This window comes from Phyllobates terribilis, unplaced genomic scaffold, assembly GCF_046119375.1.
Source record: "Phyllobates terribilis strain yellow unplaced genomic scaffold, ASM4611937v1 Scaffold_3__8_contigs__length_932513732, whole genome shotgun sequence".
Taxonomy (NCBI): Eukaryota; Metazoa; Chordata; class Amphibia; order Anura; family Dendrobatidae; genus Phyllobates; species Phyllobates terribilis.
Window position 1 is genome coordinate 927,756,635 of NW_027362763.1, and position 22,801 is coordinate 927,779,435.

The window sequence follows — 22,801 nt, forward strand, 5'->3', positions numbered from 1 at the left end:
TAAACCACTGCTAAGAAAAAAGGACTATTAGGATATCACCTAGGGATCTGCTTTACCAGTAGAATCTGGCATTACTGATTGAGGTCTATTTAATAGGAGCAAAATATCTAGGTAGTCTGACCTGATTGCTGAAAATTTACGGATTATAGAATAAAGGGGAGGAGGGAAAAAAATACAAGGAATAGGTTTGAAGAAAATAAATGTTTCAATTTTGACAGTTTTTTATGAACACCTATTTATTAATTCCATTAAAGGGATTGTCTGGTTTAAAATGAAAAGTCTGCAGTCACTCTGTGCGACTGCAGACTTGTGAATCCTCCCAGGGCACGCACTGTGTGTTGTGAGGATTCGTCGTTTTCTGCCCCGGAAACGGCGGTAAGGTACTCTATATGCATACTCCATGGCAAAACCCATCTAGTGGGCGCGACCTCACTCAATACAGTAGAGGCATGCATATTACATACCTGACCGCTGTTCCCGGAGCAGAGAACGGTGAATCCTCGCAACACACTGTGCGTGCCCTGGGAGGATTCACAAGTCTGCAGTCTGAGTCATACCTGACCACTTCGGCACCCACCATCCGATTCACTTTTCTGCATCGCTGCGTGGTGTTTCTCCGGTCTCTTCACCATAGACCAGTAATTCCATACAACAAGACCTTATGACATGCAGTGACCTGCGGTCTGGATGTGTCCTGAAGTTCTAATCCATAGTGAAAAGGCCTTAGAAGCAGCGCGCGATGGCAAAAAGAGGAGGATCAGACAATAGCCAGAGAGGTCAGCTTTAATCATGTGTGTTTTTGTTTAACAGGCATACGTAATTAGGGGTCATACGTAAGTTGGATGTTTGGAAGTCGGGGACTTCCTCTATACTACTTAAACTTATTTTGTTGTTCAAAGTCTGGATATAGTATATCATTAAGACTGTAATATATTCACTCATGCTTCTTATACAGATTTCTCCATATAATACACTGTATCAAAGTTCCTGAACATTTCAATTTGTAGGAAATAAAGTGCAACATTGTTCTCTATTGGGTGGCACTTCAATTACTGTCTCAATCATATTGCTATCCTTTAAAGGATCAATACACACTAGCTATTGAACCCGTTCTATGCCCAGGTGGCGAGCATTTTTATTGGTATATGGTCTCCCATGCTGGTATGTGCTGCCCCCTCCTGTCCCCACCATCCTATCCTGGTATGCATGGCACTCCTCACCCCCAATCCTGGTATGCATGGCATTCCTCACCCCCCCCCAATCCTGGTATGCATGGCATTCCTCACCCCCCCCAATCCTGGTATGCATGGCATTCCTCACCCCCCCCCAATCCTGGTATGCATGGCATTCCTCACCCCCCCCCAATCCTGGTATGCATGGCATTCCTCACCCCCCCTCAATCCTGGTATGCATGGCATTCCTCACCCCCCCCCAATCCTGGTATGCATGGCATTCCTCACCCCCCCCAATCCTGGTATGCATGGCATTCCTCACCCCCCCCCAATCCTGGTATGCATGGCATTCCTCACCCCCCCCCAATCCTGGTATGCATGGCATTCCTCACCCCCCCCAATCCTGGTATGCATGGCATTCCTCACCCCCCCCAATCCTGGTATGCATGGCATTCCTCACCCCCCCCAATCCTGGTATGCATGGCATTCCTCACCCCCCCCAATCCTGGTATGCATGGCATTCCTCACCCCCCCCAATCCTGGTATGCATGGCATTCCTCACCCCCCCCAATCCTGGTATGCATGGCATTCCTCACCCCCCCCAATCCTGGTATGCATGGCATTCCTCACCCCCCCCCAATCCTGGTATGCATGGCATTCCTCACCCCCCCCAATCCTGGTATGCATGGCATTCCTCACCCCCCCCCAATCCTGGTATGCATGGCATTCCTCACCCCCCCCAATCCTGGTATGCATGGCATTCCTCACCCCCCCCAATCCTGGTATGCATGGCATTCCTCACCCCCCCCAATCCTGGTATGCATGGCATTCCTCACCCCCCCAATCCTGGTATGCATGGCACCCCTCACCCCCCCTAATCCTGGTATGTATGTATGTATGGTACCTCTCACCCCCCCTAATCCTGGTATGTATGTATGTATGGTACCCCTCACCCCCCCAATCCTGGTATGCATGGCATTCCTCACCCCCCCCCCAATCTTTGTATGTATGGTACCCCTCACCCCCCCCCCCCCCCAATCTTTGTATGTATGGTACCCCTCACCCCCCCCCCCCCAATCTTTGTATGCATGGTACCCCTCACCCCCCCCCCCCAATCTTTGTATGCATGGTACCCCTCACCCCCCCCCCAATCTTTGTATGCATGGTACCCCTCACCCCCCCCCCCCATCTTTGTATGCATGGTACACCTCACCCCCCCCCCATCTTTGTGTGCATGGTACCCCTCATCCGTTTCACGCTGCACACATACAAAAAAATAAACACTTATACTCACCTTTCTTCCTTGTGCTCCAGCGCTGCTGTGTCCTGTTCTGCCGGAGGCCGGGGGAAGAGTGCGGGGACAGAGCACTTCGCTGAAGACGCACTGTAAATGTGTCTTCAGTAAAATGGCGCCGGATAGCTCTATGCGCATGTGCCGATTCCGATGCCTCACTCCTGCCCCGGTCTCTGGGTCAAGAGAGGCGCCGCAGCATTGCTCCTCCCGGTCAGGTAAATATGGCGCCGAAGATCGCGGTATGTGCTCAGTGTCTACGCATACCGTGATCTCCGGTGCCATACACTCCTCTTACCTGTAACGGCTGGATGCGTTCTTCTGTCTGGAGCCAGACTGCACAGGCGTGTGTCGCGCTTGCATAGTCTATAGAGGCTTCAGACACAGGGACACTTGTAGTGTTATATTATAGATATAGATATCAAGTGATGCTTAAAATCGCTTGGAAAAGCACTTGAAAAAACGCATGTAAAAACGCTTAAACGCTTCTCCCTGGCAGAAAAAACGCATGTAAAATCTGCATGCTTTTTTTCTGCCAGGGAGAGGAAAAAACGCTCAGGAAATTTCTTCTTAAAATCTGCATCATGGGCACATACCCTTATAGTCCAAAAAATACGGTATTTTAATATTTTATTTAATTAACAATATAATTTTCATTTTATTCACTTTCTTTACTCCCAGACCTTTCTCCCTTTTTTTCTCTTTTATTCTATATTTATTCTAAGTGGTATATGCTAATGTGAATAGTGTAATAACAAAGGTGGGATTTCTGCTCTGAGACTCGCACGGTATGCATACACTAACATTTTACAGTTTTTGGAACACTTATGTACTAAGTGAACTAACATCTGGATGTAAATTTGGTAGTTTGACGGAGTATTGAGAGATGGTGCTCACCAATATGACAAAGGGGATACGGGATTGGGAAAAAAAAAGTGCCTAACCACTGACAGGCAGGTAGTTGCGATGTACCTTTCTGTTGTGCCCAAAGCAGTCACAGGCTTCTACTGAGGTCACCGCAGCAGAGCAGCAGTTTCTCCTCCTGTTGACAGGACGGGACTACTGGTGTCATGCTGATTGACAGCTGGCTCTCTGCTGCCTATTTGGGGGAAGCCGGCCGTCAATCAGCATGACACCAGTAGTCCCGTCCTGTCAACAGGAAGAGAAACTGCTGCTCTGTTGACAGGGGGAAGCAGACTCCAACAGGAGCGGTCAATGACCGGCGCCGGGTACAACAGGCAGGTAGTAGCCTGATTCAGCAACTTCATTCCCAGATATCCCCTTTAATGAACTTAATGAAATGGTTTGCTCTCTGTCCTCCACACTACTTTCTTCAAATGTATGAGCTATATGGACATACTCTGCTGTCTTTACCAGAAACGTCAAAGGGCTAGTTTGATATGATACTGCATGTTCAGGGAATATAATACCATATATCAGTTACTATTATCTTGCTATATATTTGCATTTTAGACACATTGAACATAGTAAGTTTTGGCTAATAAGTTTTAGAAGGGGCACAGTAAAGGATATTCAGATGTGACTTTTTTCACATCTGTGGTGCAGTTTCCATAAGTAACTGCAACCACTACCCAGTGTCAGATTTTTTATTTGACCTCAATAGCACCCCCTGCTGGCCTTGTTGATTTCTAATGGGGACTGTTGTGGTGTTCCTCACTTTTGATAGTGCTGCATGCAGTTATTCGTCCTGTGTCTACTATGTGTCTGCTATGGCAATCCGTGATGCAGCCTCTCACCCAGATGTAAGCAGAGCCATACCTGTATACATAGAAAATGTTAACACATCGTTGTTCACTATAGGCATGTAATGTACTTACTACTCCTGTGCACTTCAACTTGTTACTTCTGGATTATTATAGGGCAGAAGATCACCCTCCTATAAAGATTCAGCTGCTGTCACCCCCAGAAAAGGCAACTGGTGATTCAGAAAGTACAAAGCCTTCATCTTTAAAATCTAAAGCTTCTGATCGAAAGCAGTCAAGGAAAACCAAGAGAAGGATAATTATATCAAAACCAGTCAATCGCAGGAACATCAGATGATTGATGAACGTTGTTGATTTTAATGTGCTGTGTAAAATAAAATAAACTGTGTAAAATATTAAAATCAGCTCACTGGGAAGAATAATTTATATAAATTATTGTAAATGGTCTTAAAAGCTTGAAGTTTAAGATTTCATTAGAATTTTCTTCCCAGACATTTTTTCTATTTTGTATCGTTTTATAAAAAATGTATCTATAGCTTCTTAATATGTTAAATAAATGAGAGAATTAACAATATTTTACTTTTATTATAAAACTCTGTTTCATTTTGTTAACTTAATCCTTGTTTTCCATAATGACTCTCCGAAATTTACTGCATCCTTGACCTTTTTAAGGCAAAGGCCATAAATCCACTTAATGTAAATGTTGCATTTTTTCTGATGTGTTATTTTGTGCACAGAAAGTCTGCTACATTTTAAAGGAACATTCACAGGGTTTTTGAAAGTTGGTCCATTAAAAAAAAAAAAACCTGCAATATCACTTAAATGCTTGAGACTCTTCCTATTCATTTCTATTGTAGAACCTGTTTACTGTTTATATATGCAGTTTTTTTCCGCTTCGGGTTTTAAAAAATGTTTGGTGGGGGAATAAAAGTGCATGACACTACTTTTGAAGTGGCTTCTGATGACATCCGACCCAAACTACTAGACACTGAAATCAAATGGCTGCAACAAAGAAAAAGTTTTCAAAACACTTCAATAACTCTTCAAAAATACTTACAAGGTTGTCCCATAAACAAAGTGTATTTTAATCAATATCTATTGGTATAGTAATAAGTTCCACAATTTGATTTGTTAAAATGTTCCTGTGCTGAGATAATCTTATAAATGTGCCCCTGCTACATACTATTAAATGGCTGTGTCTGATCATACCACAGCACCTGGCCAGGGAAGGATACAAAAGAGTATACTGACAGGACAGCATGGGATTGCAGCGGATTCTTTTTGTTAGGCAAAACATTTCCTTATCTGTTTTATTACAGGAATGAGTTCTTTTGCTGCGTCTCTAGCACTCTGCTCATTTTGGAAATCAAGTCAGTGACACCTAATGTCCGCTTACTTGATTTATGATGAACTCCACACCCACCCACAAAGACGGCCACACACTGGACCTCATCTTCACCCGCCTCTGTTCCCTATCTAACCTCTCTAACTCACCTCTCTCTCTTTCTGACCACAGCCTACTCACATTCTCTTCTCTCTCCTCTCCAGGGCAACAATCCCCACTCCACAAAGTTGCATACCCTCGCAGACATCTCAAACACCTTGACCTACACTCACTCTCTGAATCCCTCCTCCCTCTTACAGACATTAGTTCCTTACATGATGCAGATGTTGCTGCCACTTTATACAACAGCACAACTGCTGCAGCTCTCGATTCTGTCGCCCCCCTCACACATTCCAAGGCTCGCACAATCAACAGACAACCCTGGCACACCAGCCTAACTAAAGAACTGCGACGGGCCTCCAGGGTTGCTGAGCGTAGATGGAAAAGGTCCCAGTCCAATGAGCACTTCATCGCAAACAGTCCCTCACTACCTTCAAGTCCACACTCACTGCAGCAAAACAAACATACTTCTCATCTCTCATATCTTCCCTGTCTCACAACCCTAAACAACTATTCAACATCTTCAATTCTCTCCTCCATCCCCCAGTGCCTCCTCCCTCTCCTCTTATTTCAGCCAAAGACTTTGCCTCATTCTTTAAGTAGAAGATTGACACCATCAGACAAAGCTCTTGCCTAAAGCCCCGACAGCCCCTCCCCACACCTACTCAACCCTCTTCCTCCAAAACCACCTTCTCCACCATTTCTGAAGATAAACTTTCCTCTTTACTCTCCAAATCACACCTCACCACCTGTAAACTTGACCCAATCCCATCCCACCTCATCCCAAACCTTACCACTATCTTCATCCCAACCCTAGCCCACCTCTTCAACCTGTCTCTAACAACTGGTGTATTCCCCTCATGCTTCATACATGCCTCAATCACACCCATCCTCAAAAAACCCTCCCTTGACCCATCCTCTGTCTAGCTATCGCCCCATATCACTTCTCCCCTATGCCTCAAAACTACTGGAACATGTCCACTCTGAGCTGTCCTCCCACCTCTCCTCCTGCTCCCTGTTCGACCGCCTACAATCTGGTTTCCGACCGCACCATTCTACTGAAACTGCACTGACTAAAGTCACCAACAACCTACTAATCGCCAAATCTAAGCGACACTACTCTGTCCTCCTCCTCCTAGACCTGTCATCTGCCTTTGACACAGTGGACCATTCCATATTACTACAGACTCTCATCTCTCGGCATTGCAGACTTGGCCCTATCCTGGATCTCCTCATACCTAACAGACAGGACATTCAGTGTCTCCCACTCACACCACCTCCTTATCTTGCCCCCTATCTGTCGGTGTCCCCCCAAGGTTCAGTTCTAGGACCGCTGCTCTTCTCCATCTACACCTTAGGCCTGGGACAGCTCATAGAATCTCATGGCTTTCATTATCACCTCTATGCTGATGACACACAGATCTACCTCTCTGGACCCGATATCGCCTCCTTACTAACCAGAATCCCACAATGTCTGTCTGCTATTTCATCCTTCTTCTCTGCCAGATTTCTAAAACTTAACATGGACAAAACAGAATTCATCATCTTTCCGCCATCTCATTCAACCCCCCTTCCCCCCAACTGACCTATCCATCATAGTCAATGGCTGTCCACTCTCCCCAGTCCCTCAAGCTCGCTGCCTTGGGGTAACCCTGGACTCAACTCTCCTTCAAACCACATATCCAAGCCCTTCCTGTCGACTCCAACTCAAAAATATCTCCCGGATCCGCACATTGATAAACCATGCATCTGCAAAAAAACTAGTGCACGCCCTCCTCATCTCCCACCTTGACTACTGCAACCTACTACTCTGTGACCTCCCCTCTAACACTCTCACACCCCTCCAATCTATCCTAAACTCTGCTGCCCGACTAATCCACCTGTCCCGCTGCTATTCCCCGGCCTTTCCTCTCTGTCAATCTCTCCACTGGCTCCCCATTGCTCAGACTCCAGTTCAAAACCCTAGCCCTAACCATGACATACAAAGCCATTCACAACCTGTCTCCTCCATATATCTGACCTAGTCTCCCGTTACATACCCGCACGCAACCTCCGATCCTCACAAGATGTCCTTCTCTACTCCCCTCTTATCTCCTCCTCCCACAACCATATACAAGATTTCTCCTGTGCATCCCCCCTACTCTGGAACTCTCTACCCCAACGTATCAGACTCTCTCCTACCGTGGAAACCTTCAAAAGGAGCCTGAAGACCCACCTCTTCTGACAAGCCTACAACCTGCAGTAACCACCGCTCCACCATACCACTGCATGACCAGCTCTACCCTCACCTACTGTATACTCACCCATCCCTTGTAGATTGTGAGTCCTTGCGGGCAGGGTCCTCGCTCCTCCTGTACCAGTCGCTGTCACATTGTGTTCAAGATTATTGTAATTGTTCTTGTATTATACCCCTTTTTCACATGTAAAGCACCATGGAATAAATGGTGCTATAATAATAAATAACTCAGGAGACTGGTGATGTGGCAAAAACACTCACTCCTATGATAAAACATAGGGGCAATGGTTTACCTCGCAGAAAGCAGCAGCTGCAAACCATAGTTATGTCATCTGTATAATCGCTTATTCTTCCTTCCCTGGCCAGGAATATATAATGGCTGCAAGTTTACGTCATGGTCTGGAAGGTGTTCTTGACTTGAGCTATGCCTGCATGATCGCCGCCGCAAGTTCAGCTTAATGAGGTTGTCCACTACTAGGACAACCCCTTCTTAATATTCAGCCTCGATAAAATAAACCTTTACTCGCCTCCCATGCTGGCTCTGTTCCAGTGGTATCTGTACTCTGTCCCAGTGCTGTGATGTAGTGGAATGACACGTGATGCCTGGCGTCACTGTCCCCACCTCCTGTCGAAATGAACATGAAGAGGAAGTCCAGGATCAGCTGCAGCCCGGACTTCCGCTTCATGTTCAGTTTGTACGAAGGCGGGGACAGAGATGCCAGCGCTGATTGGGCGCCGGGCGTCACGTGTCATTACACCGCATCATAGCCCTGGGACCGCGAGGTTTGTTTGTTTATCTGGGCCATACATTTAGTTTAAGAAGGAGTTATCCTAGTAGTGGACAACCCCTTTGAAGAAGTGCTCCCATCAATTTTTATCCTCTTAATATATTGGAATCATATTGTATAGCACTGTGTACTTACAATTGCTCATTTTACCCAGCTATTTATTCTCTTTTCCATTAGTTCTTCGACATCACGTGATTAAAAACTGACTTAGTGAATCCTTCTAAGTAATGATGAGCACAAGAGCTCATTAATCAAGTTTTTTCCATGGTGCTTGGGTAAGCTCCGAGTATCGTGGGTGCTCGATTGACACGTTTGTGTCCCCACGGCCGCATGTTTGGTGATTGTCCAACAGCCGCGAAACATGCAGCTGCGAGGACTCAAACATGTAACTCGAGCACCCGCGATACTCTGTGCATACCCGAGCACCCTAGGCAAACTCTAGTAACGCTCAGTGGCGCTCATCGTTACTTAAAAGGATTTAGTAAGTAAGTTTTTAAGTCCTGTGTGTAATGCTGTGGTTGAAATATAGAAATTTACATGCAGCAAAATGGCCCCGCTGTATGCGCAGTAGCATTTCTTGTTTGCCGATAGATGCTACTGCGCAAGCGCGGCCGGCGGAGCCATATTGATACAAGCAAAAAAATTTTTCCTCCAGCAAAACGGCTCCTGTGTGTGCTCAGTAGTATCTATCGCTTGCTGATAGGTGCTACTGTGCAAGCCGGCGCCATTTTGTTGGAGGAAAAAAAAAAGTTGCAGCATTATGGTGCTGCACTTGCACAGTAGCATCTATCGGCAAGCAAGATATGTTACTGCACATGCGCGGGCAGCAGGGCCATCTTGCTTCATGTCAATTTATACATTTCAGCCACAGAATTACACATGCAGTATTAAAAATAGGAGGCAGGTTACTGAAGGCATAATGACCTGTCAGAAGGCATACAGTGGAATACATAAGCAGAGCACCAGATAAAGCCCCTCCCCAAAGGCTGCCCCAAAGCACGAGAATATAATTTTACCAGGTCCTCTAGGGACAGGAAACACATGAGAGGTTAAAAGCCCCCCTCCACCTCACCCTCAGTGTTTTTCCAGTCCCTAGCAGGACAGGACGCAGTAGACCATTGAAAAGGGTACCTGTGAGCCAGGGAGGAGTTTGGGAGGGGGGGGGATCCATTTCTCCCCTTCCCCCTGTCAAGATGCTCCATGCTGATACCCCACTGGGCGGGGGTCTCTCAGCCAAGTTAGTGGAAGCAGGGGGGCTCCCAACTGCGCCGTTCCCTCTCATAGAGGGCTCTCGGCTGTACGCCAGCAGACTTCTAGGTCTTGCCTGATTGTATTCCAGGGGTGGAGCGCATGCCATGCCTGCCAGCAGTCTTCCGGCCTGCGCGTGCGTTCCGGTAAGGAGGTCATGCGATATCCACCAGACGAACTTCCGGATTCCGGCATGCGCTCCGGGGGCGTAACGCGCTTCCGGGACGCACTTTTATGAGTCGTGGGTTCCAGACTGGAACGCACTCTGGATTTACACAGATGCCGCTTGATTCTGGACAGCAGGGCATACATCCCTGCAAGGTATTGTGGGGGATAACGAGGTGGAATGTGCCACAACCACCTTGACCAGGTAATACTCTATAAAAGGGTATTCTTACAAGTGTGCACATTCTGATACGATGGATTCCAATCCTGCACGCTCAGAAACCAGCAGAGTCCCCGAGTAGTGTGAGTATAGGCCCTGTTTATTGTGCCTCAATCTACTGAAACACACACAGAACAAATTTTAAATAAAGTTCCCGTGTCTCCTAAAAAAACAAGATAGAGGAACCCAGAGGTCCGGATCTTCTTCACGGAAGAAACCCCGAAAATGCTTATGTGGCTCTAAGCGCTAAGATTGCTACAAAAATCAACTGTGTAAAGAATGCATTGCCAAGATTCTCAAGGAAGAGAAAGCAAACGTTCCTAACTGACATGCGTCCTATAATTAGAGAGGAGGTCCAGAATACAGTCTCCAGCCCCAGACGCCTCAATTGCCCCAGGCAGTGCAGCCCCTCTCCCGCCACAAGAGACCTAGGTGGGAGATGGAGGAGTCATATGGGGAAGAAGAATATCCAGATTCGGTCTCAGACCAGGATCTAGAGAGGGGGGCGGAGGAACCTTTTTACCATCAGAAGAAAAGATAAAATGTATCTGTTCTCGGCTGAGCATACTGATGATTTGCTTAAATCAGTGAGGCATACCATGAAATTAGAGGACGCGCACATAACCCATTCCATACAGGATGAAATGTTTGAGGACACGGAGAAATAGGGTGTTTCGTGTTAATGAGCACATCAGGGCCATTTTGGAAAAGTGGGCAGACACAGAAAAAAGGCTGATTATTCCGAGAGATTTTAAAGCCCGTCTTCCATTCGATCCGGAGGAAATTAAATTATGGGAGGAAATTCCCAAAGTAGACATTCCCATTGCAAAGGTCGCAAAGTAAATGTCCATTCCCTTTGAGGACTCCTGCATTAAAGATGCAATGAACAGGAAAGCCGAGAGTCTGCTAAAAAGGTGCTGGGAATCCTCCACAGCAACCATTAAAAAAAAAACCTAATATTGCAGCTACCTCTGTGGCTAGGTCCATGCGCCTCTGGATAGACGAGCTCTCAAATCAGATCAGATCTAATACCCCTAGGGAGGTAATATCAGACTCCATTCCCATGTTAAAATTAGCAACACAATTTATGGCTGATGCATCAGCGGAATCTGTTAGGTTCGCGTCCAGGGGTAGCGTACACTCTAATTCAGTGAGACGTGCGATATGGCTTAAAACATGGTCAGGTGACAGCCACTCTGAAAAACAAGCTTTGTTCATCCCCTTTTCAGGTGCTCAGGTCTTAGGCCCTGTTTTAGATAAGATCCTAGAGAGAGCATCATATAAGAAAAAGGGTTTTTCCTGAGGATAAGACAAGAAAGAAAGTACCAACCCTTTTGTAAATCCCATCGTTCCCCTAGGCGAGAGTATAGGGGTAAGGGTAAGTCGGTTAGATGGTCTTACCAAAAGGGGGGAAAGGGTAGAGCAGCCCAATTTTCCTCTGGTCCATCAGGCAGACCCTGCTGCCATAAAGATTGGGGTGCGGCTCCTTTTTTTTTCTAGAAAGTTTGCAGTCCATAACGGACAACTGTGACAATACAACTTAAAATCTTAATTAGCCAGACGATTCGATTTGTTAATCCAAGAGAAATACCTTATTGTGTTTGATTAGAGATTGCTGGCTGTGTTTTATTAATGTTCTGCTTGCTCGTCAGTTTATGTACACTAATTTATCTTATAAAGTGTCCAGCATTCCACTAATCTCATTAGTTTCTCAGGAGCCTCTAACCATTGTTCAAAAATCGTCTATGCAACTGGTTGAGTTAGTCGGCCCTGGAAGTCTCCAAAGTCGCAGCAGTTCTATCCCAGGCGGGAGGAGAAGGAAGGGTGAGACTGTGTAATGTTGTACCATCTTGGGTATTTGCTGCGACTGTTCTGTGTGTTTATTGTCTGCTTTGTGGTTCAATAAAGTATTGCCACGCTGTTTTACTCTCACCCTGTGTTGTCTGAGTAGCGTTACACCCATGGAAGACCCCGGGTCTTCACAACAACCAATGGATTTTATGGACAATAAAGGAAGGGAACAAAATAGACTTTTCCCATCCTCCCCCGCACCATTTTCAGCTTACCCGACAACATTCCGTTCCGGCCTCAGAAAGCCTCTGGCAAGACATAATAAACCTGGAGACACTAGGTGCTGTCAAACCAGTGCATCCCTCAGAACTAGGCCTGGGACACTATTCTTCCCCTTTTCGGTAATAAAGCCCTCAGGCAAACGCCGTACAGTCATAAACCTCAAACCCCTAAATTAATGTGTGGAATACATGAGATTCAAAATGGAGACAATAGGATCCAGCATCCCATTAATAGAGAAGAACTCTGTAATGTGCCCCCTGGACCTAAAAGATGCATATTACCATGTTCCTGTCCATCCAAATCATCAACAATTTCTAAAGTTCGCTCTCTAACAGGAAAACATAGTGAACCATTTCCAGTTCACTTGTCTACCATTTGCCTATCATCCGCTCCTCCAATTTTTACAAAAGTAATGACAGAGGTAGCAGCCTTTCTAAGGAAACAAGGTACGATCATAATTCCTTACCCGGATGATCAGCTTCTAGTGGCCGAATCAAGGTCTCTTCTAGTCCAACAGCCAAAACAGGTGATCGAGACCTTAAAATCCCTAGAGTGGTGCATCAACTGGGAAAAATTGGACCTCCAGCCATGCACCAAAAAGTGTTCCTAGTATTGCTCTTAAATTCTCATCTTCAAAATTCCTCCCTGCCTCTAGCAAAAGAGGAGGAGATCAGTCTAAAAATCCAGAATTTGCAGGAAAGGAATTCCACGTCAGTCAGGTATTCCATGAGAATCCTAGGCCTAATGACCAGAGCCGGCGTCAGCACCCGGCGTGCCGGGGCCCTGAGCAGGCGGGGGGACCCACTTGTGGTCGGGCACCCAGCCGGGCTATGGCCGGAGGAGAGCGGTGCCAGCGCCCACCATTCTCCCCTGCTTGCTCAGGGCCCCGGCAGCTGGATGCTTACCTCTCCCCGTGCCTCCGCAGGTCCACTGTCTTCCTGCTGTACGCTCCCTGTGACGTCTCGGGTCAGAGGGTGCGGTGACGTCTTTCCACCATGCCCTCCCCTGAGCCGTCACAGGCAGCACAGAGCAGGATGACGCCGGCGACAATGGAGTCCAGACCTGAGCAGCGGCAGCAGGTGAGGAGGAGTGAGGTGAGTATTTGATTCTTTTTTTAATGTATGGAGGCATGGGGCATTATATTGGGGGGTGACATCCTGCATGGGGCATTATATGGGGGGTGACATCCTGCATGGGGCATTATAAAGAGGGGGGTGACATCCTGCATGGGGCATTTTAAAGAGAGGGGGGTGATATCCTGCATGGGGCATTATAAAGAGGGGGGGTGACATCCTGCATGGGGCATTATATGGTGGGGGAAAGGGACATCCTGCATGGGGCATTATATGGGGGGGAGAGGTGATATCCTGCATGGGGCATTATATGGGGGTGAGTGACATCCTGCATGGGGCATTATATGGGGGGAAGTGACATCCTGCCTGGGGCATTATATGGGGGGGAGTGACATCCTGCATGGGGCATTATATGGGGGGGACAAGTGATATCCTGCATGGGCCATTATATGGTGGGAAAGAGACATCCTGCATAGGGCATTATATGGGGGGGAGAAGTGATATCCTGCATGAGGCATTATATGGGGGGGAGTGACATCCTGCATGGGGCATTATATGGGGGGGAAGAGACATCCTGCATGGGGAATTATATGGGGGGAGGGACATCCTGCATAGGGCATTATATGGGGGGAGAAGTGACATCCTGCATGGAGCACTATATGGGGGGGAGTGACATCCTGCATGGGGCATTATATGGGGGGTGACATCCTGCATAGAGCATAATATGGGGAGGTGACATTCTGCATGGGGCATTATAAGGGGGGAACAGTCTGCATGGAGCATTATATGGGGGCCAGTATCCTGTATGGAGCGTTATAAGGGGACCAGTATCCTGTACGGGGCATTATATGGGGGCCAGTATCCTGTACAGAGCATTTTATTGGGGCCAGTATTCCGTATGGAGTGTTATATGGGGGCCAGTATTCTGTATGAAGCATTTTATGGGGGTCAGTATACTGTGTGGAGCGATTTGCTGGTTTCTGAGCTATTGTGGAATTTACAATAGATATCGGTCATGTAATGTAAGAAGTGAAATCTTTGCATTGTACTATACCTATATTTCTCTGCGTTATCTGTGCATCATGAATCGTGGTATGTGTTAAAGGGGCCCACTGAGACTCTTTCGCCCGGGGCCCAGAAAAACCTGGAGCTGGCCCTGCTAATGACGTCCTGTATCCCAAGTGTAAGATGGGCCCAGGCTCTCTCAAGGCCCTTGCAAAAGGCAATCCTGTCGACGTCTGGCCTGGACAAAGGGATGAGACTGTCGGCAGAACTAAGATCTTCCCTTTCTTGGTGAACATCCCTGTCGACCTAAAAAAGGGCGTAGATTGGATCCTTTTACCCTCCATTCGGATCACTACAGACGCCATTCAGAAGGGCTGGGGCGCTGATGTAGAGGGCCGTTATCTTCAGGGCACATGGTCTCCCGTGGTGCAAAGAAGATCATCCAATTTCAGAGAGTTACATGCAGTCTGGGAAACAATCCAGCAATGCCAGGATTTGGTTAAGGGATGTCACATAAAGATCTTCTCAGGCAACAGTATACCGTCTCCTTCCTAAACCGGCAGGGAGGCCCAAAAGGAAAGTTGTTATTAGCGGACACATCTTCCGGTGGGCAGAGAAAAATGTTCTTTCAGTGTCAGCGGTCCATCTCAGGGATCCAAAAACAGAATAGCAGATTTTCTCAGCAGAGAGAGAATATGGTCCTCCAAGTGGGAACTGAACCCAGAGATCTTCCAGTGAATAGTCCAGAGATGGGGCATACCCTGCATAGAATTATTCGCAACCAGGAAGAACAGTAAACTTCAGCAATTTTTTTCTATGAACCCAAAGGACAATCCGGAGGGAGTGGACATTCTATCTCAGCCCTGGGTAATAGGCCTTCTGTATGCCTTCCCTCTGATTCTGCTTATCTCAAGAGTATTGACAAAAGTACGAGAAGAACGGGCGACTCTAATTCTGATAACTCCCTACTGGCCCAAGAAGAACTGGCTCCCGATGTTACACCATATGTCTCTGGATTATCTGTTCAGACTTCTGGACAGAGAGGATCTACTGTCTCAGGGAACCCTATTGCATCAGGACGTTCACTTCCTTCAATTGACTGCATGCATCCTAAGTTCCAAAAGCCTCTCAGATCGGGTAATAACAACTCTGCAGGCTAATAGGAAACTGATAACGTCAACAATTTGTACTTTCACAGGACAGTCAGTTCTGGACATTTCTTGTCCGCATCTCCCTAAAATCCTGGAATTCCTCAAGCAAGGATTTGACAAAGGATTGAGACTAAGCACATTAAAGGTACAGATCTCTGCCCTAAGTGCCTTCCTGGACTACTCCCTGGTAGACCACCCGTCGATATCAAAATATACTAGAGCTGTTACTCCCCTAAAGTCTGCCTACAATTAGTAACCATGTCCCATCATGGGATCTAATTCAAGTGCTAGAAGCCCTATGCAAACCTCCTTTTGAGCCCCCTAAACAGGTGGGTATCGATCTACTCTCCATTAAGTCCACTTTCTTGGTGGCAGTCACCACGGCAAAGCGAGTGGGTGAGATTCAGGCGCTTTCAGTATTAGACCCTTATCTGAAAGTTTTAGAGGACAGATTAATTTTCAGACTAGATCCCTCCTTTCTTCCCAGAGTGGTATCCAATACGAACCTAAATCAGGAAATAATTTTACCATCTTTTTGCCAGTTTCCAAACAATGACAAAGACAAATTATTCCATACCCTGGATGTAAAAAGGTCGGTGGTCAGCTATGTGGAAGTAACAGCTCCCTGGAGGCAGGACTCAAATTTGTTCCTACAGTACTCAGGAAGAAACCAAGGAAAAAGGCCCCCAAACCAACTTTGGCGAGATGGATAACTAGAACTACCGCCCTCACATACGAGTCAGAGGGAAAAGAACCACCAATTAGCATTAGAGTCCATTCAACTAGGGCAATTTCCGTATCCTGGGCGGGGAAGGCAGGAGCATCGGTGGACCAGATCTGTCAAGCAGCAATTTGGTCCAATATATCTACATTTAATAAACACTATAAGTTAAATGTACTGTCCAGCCAACAGCTAGTTTATGGACGTAAAGTCCTTCAATCAGTAGTCTCCTGTCGTGCTGTCATGATGGACGGCCTGGTAAAATAGGAATTATTCCTACCGTTAATTACATTTCCAGGAGTCCATCATGACAGCACCGTTATATTCCCTCCCCTGCTCTTAATACTAATGTGAGTGTAACATTAGTGTAAGTTTAAAACTTACTCAATAAATAATGAATAACCATAAAAATAATTTAAAATATGTATTTAATAATTTTTATTTATAAACATGAATAAAAATAACAAAAAAATAAGATACAAGGAAAGGACTCAGGGATACCCAATATACCCAGAATAGTTAAATGTGGGGCATAGCATATAGGAATTAATAAATAATAGAAGGCAAATCCTGACTATATGTTAAAGTGCATATGTGCAATAAATACGTGTAGCAACAACTAAAAAGTACAAATAAATTAATCACAGTGGACATGTTAATAGAAGCGCTAAACTAAATACTTAATATGCCAAAATAAATACATAGACCGGAATAAATACCATATGATTAGGCCCCACAACCTCCAACGCCGTTTCGCCGGATGGCTTTCTCAAGAAGTATAAGGTAAGTGAAAAAAAGGGTGGTATTATATATATCCCCCTGGCCAATGGTGGAATATAACAAATCCCTTCAAGAAGGAACCCACTCATAGGTGGATGCTCTGTACTCATTTTGTATTGATCAATTTCATTGGTGGACAGTGGAGTATAATTAAACCCCTATATCTTTAAATAGTATGCTTTCCAGCATGGAGCGCATGCCCAGAACATGCCATCTGGAAATTACATGATCCGGGTGTGCGGTCCATAAAGCATAGAGAAGTGCGTTCCACCGCTGGAACGCACAACCAGGGCGCACACCGCCGGAAGAGGAAGTGATATACATAGAGGTGCGCAGACCACTGAATATGGAATGTGTGCTCCAGTGATGGAACGCAAGTAAAGGCTCCACCCCCAAGGCTAGATGACGGGCCGTCCATCATGACAGCACCATTATATTCCCTCCCCTGCTCTTAATATTAATGTGAGTGTAACATTGGTGTAAGTTTAATAAAATAGAGTTGCATCTATCCTGGTGTGGTGATTGGTACAAACACTGAGGGTGAGGTGAAGGTTGGGGGGGCTTTTAACCTCTCATGTGTTTTCTGTCCCTAGAGGATAAGTAGGACTGCCTCCTTTCGTGCTGTCATGATGGACTCCTGGAAATGTAATTAACGGTAGGAATAATTCCTAACTCATATAATTCATAACTCAGCATGTAATAAACTCTCTTACATCCATGACTTTTTCCTCTCTAATTCCCTCAACCTTCTGGCTCTCACCGAAACCTGGATCCAGCAGTCAGACACCACCGCCGCTGCAGCTCTCTTCTATGGTGGCCTACACTTCTCTCATACCCCGAGACCTGACAACAGATCAGGTGGAGGTGTTGATCTGCTTCTTTCAACAAAATGTACTTTTCAGGTTACCCCCCCAGTACCCTCCCTTATCTTCCCTTCTTTCGAGGCCCACACAGTCAGACTCTACCGGCCCTTTTCCCTGTGAGTGGCAGTTGTCTATCGCCCTCCAGGTCCCTCCCATCAGTTCCTGGATCACTTTGCTGCCTGGCTTCCAAATTTTCTATCCTGTGACATCCCCACTTTAATCATGGGAGATTTTAATATCTCAATTGGCGATTCTCTTTCCTCATCTGCCGCTCATCTTTTATCTCTAACCTCCTCCTTCGTCCTTTCATAGCTTGCTAATTCTCATACACATGAAGACGGGAACACATTGGACCTGATCTTCTCCCGGCTTTGCGCAGTACATGACTTTACTAACTCTCCCCTACCACTCTCTGACCATAATCTTTGTCATTCTATGTCAAGAACTGTGAGGCTACTCAAGAAACCCCCACTTTCCACACTTATAGAAATATACGCGCCATTAACACCCAGAAATTTATGAAAAAGTTGCAATCATTATTGGCCCCAATCTCCTCCCTCTCATGTCCCAATTCTGCATTGAAGCATTATAACGAAATATTGCTATGCGCCCTGGATGAAGCCGCACCTCCTACACAAAGAACAATTCGGCATAGACTGCGACAACCCTGGCACACGCCTCAAACATGTGTTCTCCAGAGGTGCTCCAGGTGCGCTGAACGGCTGTGGAGGAAATCTAATCTGCCCGAAAATTTCCTCCATTATAAATTTATGCTGAAAACATATAACTCAGCTATTCACCTCTCCAAACAAACCTACTTTAACAATCTCATCGTCTTACTTTCCAATAATCCTAAACGCCTCTTTGACACGTTTCATTCTCTCCTCAATCAAACAGCATAGGCCCCGACCACAGACCTCAGCGCTGACGATCTGGCCAATTATTTCAAAGAAAACATTGACCATATCCGACAGGAAATTTTCTCCCAATCCCCAAACGTTATGCATGCTCTCCGTTGCTCACTTTCTGACTTCGAACCAGTCACGGAAGATGAAGTGATCAGGCTCCTTGCATCTTCTCGCCCTACTACCTGCACCAGTGACCCTATTCCCTCACATCTCCTTCAGTCCCTTTCTCCAGATGTCACCACTCACCTAACTAAAATTTTCAACCTCTCCCTCTCATCTGGTATCTTTCCCTCTTCTTTTAAACACGCCAGCATACATACATTACTTAAAAAAACATCCCTTGACCAGAACTGCATGGCCAACTACAGACCTGTTTCCATTTATCTCTAAACTCCTGGAACACCTGGTCCATTCCCGTCTAATCCGCTAACTCTCAGACAACTCTCTTCTTGACCCTCTACAATCTGGTTTCCGCTCTTTACATTCTACTGAAACTGCCCTCACTAAAGTCTCTAATGATCTACTAACAGATAAATCTAATGGTCACTACTCCCTGATGATTCTCCTGGATCTCTCTGCAGCATTCGACACTGTGGATCACCAGCTCCTTCTCACTATGCTCCGCACTATTGGCCTCAAGGACACTGTTCTCTCCTGGTTCTCCTCCTATCTTTCTGACCGCTCCTCCTCTGTGTCTTTTGCCGGCTCGTCCTTCTCTCTCCTTCCCCTTACTGTCGGGGTTCCTCAAGGATCAGTCCTAGGCCCCCTTCTTTTCTCCTTATACACCCCTCCTATTGGACAAACAATCAGCAGATTCGGTTTTCAGTACCATTTCTATGCTGATGACACCCAATTATACACCTCTGCTCCGGATATCACCCCTCCATTACTACAAAAGACCAGTGATTGTCTTTCTGCTGTGTCTAACATTATGTTCTCCCTCTGCCTGAAACTGAATCTGTCAAAAACTTAACTACTCGTATTTCTTCCCTCCACTAACCTACCTGTGCCCGATATTGCCATTTACGTTTGTGGCTTAACCATTACTCCCCAGCAACAACAAGCCCGCTGTGTTGGCGTCATTTTTGATTCAGATCTTTCCTTCACTCCTCACATCAAATCACTCGCTCGTTCATGTCATCTACACCTCAAAAACATCTCAAGAATCAGGACATTTCTCACCTTTGACTCAGCAAAAACTCTTACTGTAGCTCTTATTCATTCTCGTCTCGACTATTGCAACTCTCTACTAATCGGTCTCCCTCTTACTAAACTCTCCCCTCTCCAATCCGTCCTTAACGCAGCAGCAAGGATCATATTCCTCGCCAACCGCTACACCAATGCCTCTTCCCTGTGCCAGTCATTGCATTGGTTACCCATCCAATATAGAGTTCAATTTAAACTTATCATGCTTACCCACAAAGCGCTCCATGCTTCAGTACCCCCCTACATCTCCTCCCTTGTCTCAGTCTACCACCCTACATGTGCCCTCCGTTCTGCCAATGACTTAAAACTAAAATCCTCCATAATCCGAACTTCCCACTCCCGTCTCCAAGATTTCTCGACTGCTGCGCCAATTCTTTGCAATGCACTACCCAGGACAGTTTGATTAATTACCAATACCCACAGTTTCAAGCGGACCCTAAAAACCCATTTCTTTAGACTGGCGTATCGCCTAAACACACTATCTGTCCGTCCCAGTTTTCCCCCATATTAAAATCTTCAATTTCAGGTTCATACCATCCATGTACTTAATAGCCTCGGTCAGGACTCTACACATACTGGCTGGCGACCAGTCCATGTGTAAGGTGCCCCAGCGAGGTAGTTGTGGGCGAGCTGTAGTCCCCACTCGCTATGGCACCCTACAGACAATACGTGTCCTCCCTCTGAAGTGTGGCTGTGTATGTGTTGCTCTAAACTTACTTCAAGCCATCTGATCGCGGCTGTCTCCAGGCATTTCTCTTCTGGGACCAGGGCAGCAAGAATTTCAGAGGACACGAGGTTCTTAACCAGAACTTGAACTTTACTTGGGGAAGAGGGATATATACAGTATTTACAGGCAGATATAATGGATAAGGCCCGACAGGCTATCATCTCTCTCACAGGCACTGACAACATCTTCAGCCCTGGTTCCATCTTTAAGTGAAGCATCTCTGTGACTCTATCTCTAGTCCAAGAGACTCTTCTGTAACATTAACAGTGACCTGGATCAAATATCTCCCCCACGTCCTAGTCTGGAGTCCTATTTATCTTCTTCTGCTTCCTGCAGACTAGAAGTGCCTCGGGTCCTCACTACCTCTGATGAGTTTCTCCGACCAGCTAACAGGACTCTTGCTCTTGCGTGAGAAGACTTGCACACTAGTGATCCCACTGTCTGAGGGTGTAGAGCTCCCGTCTACCCTAGCAGCCACTATAGTCAGGCTGCCTGCACGATTCACCATACTGTCTCTTACTGAAGAATCACTTCCTGATTCTGGAAACTAAACAGAGATTTTCCTAATGTGCCCACCCTCAGTGAGCTGTCATCACACAGCATTAAATCATCACTGCCTGTAACCCTGCTAGCAGACTCAACCTGACATCTGCACCCAGAACAGTGGCATCTTGTGGCTGTTTACAGGTACTGCAGCCCACAATGAATTATGCCAGGAACAAGCTCTATATCACTCAAGGCTTGATCCGGGCACTAAGTCCCCCCTTTACTCTACTGACTGGACCACTAAAGCTAACCCCTTAGCTTGGCCTACCAACAGTTCAGAGAGGTCTGACTTTAGGAACACTTCCTTTAACTATCTCAGTGCCAAGGGAAGGCTACTGTTATGATCTGCTACAAACACTAAGGAAAGACAGGAGATCTGTCCCTACAATAGAACTACGCTAGATCCCTACGATGTAACGGGGAACCTGATCCTGCGATCAGACCCGCTAAAGTCCTCAGCTAGTCTGAACGAAGACCTATAGATGTGAGGGAGGGATCCCTACAAGAACTAGGGACTGGGAGAAAGATGGACACCTCCTAGCAGAAATTGTAGCAGTAAAAAGACTAACAAACAACATAGAACATAGAGGTCAAAAGACCAAGCTAAACTGACTGAGAAAGGTAACAAAGCACCTGGCTAGCTTAAGAGTAGAAATTACAATGAAGTCCAGCAAGGCCAGAAGGGCGGAGCAGGATTAAATAGGCAAAGAGGTCATGTGACTAGCAAACTAGAAAAAAACTAACAGGAGGGTTCTAACAGCTACGCCCTTTCCCACTATTACATTCCCCGACACTTTAATGTTGGTCGTCCCCGACCACACTAAACAATAAACACAAATCAGCAACTATGACATTATATCACATTACTAAATTTTACTAAAACATTTTAACAAACGACTGGTCCTGAGGTCATCTTCTTGGATGGAAGACCGGCCCTTCTTGGTTAAGGGCCCCGGAACAGCAATTCAGGACAGTCCATTATCAACTTTTCAGAGGTACCGGTCCTTCTTGGTAAGGACCCTGGAAACGCAATGTCCATGTCCATATTTTTAAGGCAAGCCAACACCTCAATAGCCCCCAATCTCCCTCGAGGGCTGCATTCTGAGGCACACAGTCACAGGTAACACCCTGTGAGTCTCTTTCTTCTTGACCCTAGCGGGGGTCACCGGTTCTTCTCACTAGGCCACAAGTCTCTTAGGTTTGGAGGATATCTATCCTCAGGGTGTGCCTCAGCATTGTAAATTCCAGCAGAAAAAGGCGCAACAAGCGCAACAAAAAGAAAAATGAAAAGGAAAAACAAAAAGAGCAGCTCTCCTGGGCACACAACTTTTGGGTGCTGCTTAAGGCCCTCCTGGCCTGGGAGGTAGGGAAACAGTCCTCCATTTTTATTCAACTCGTTATGGGGCATTCCGCCCCATTGGGTAACAGTCCCAAAAGGAAAACAGGACCCACCACTGATG

The 22,801-nt window shown here is 46.2% G+C and overlaps 1 protein-coding gene across 1 annotated transcript in view; it reads left to right on the forward strand.

Annotated features, from left to right (window-relative positions):
- Positions 1-4,759, forward strand: part of LOC141257818 (protein ELYS-like) — a 113,365-nt gene extending 108,606 nt beyond the window's left edge. The window contains exon 36 of the mRNA XM_073672828.1: positions 4,344-4,759. Within this exon, the coding sequence (XP_073528929.1) occupies positions 4,344-4,524 (181 nt within the window). The 3' untranslated portion in view covers positions 4,525-4,759. The remainder of the gene's footprint in view (positions 1-4,343) is intronic.
- Positions 4,760-22,801: the final 18,042 nt, after the last annotated feature.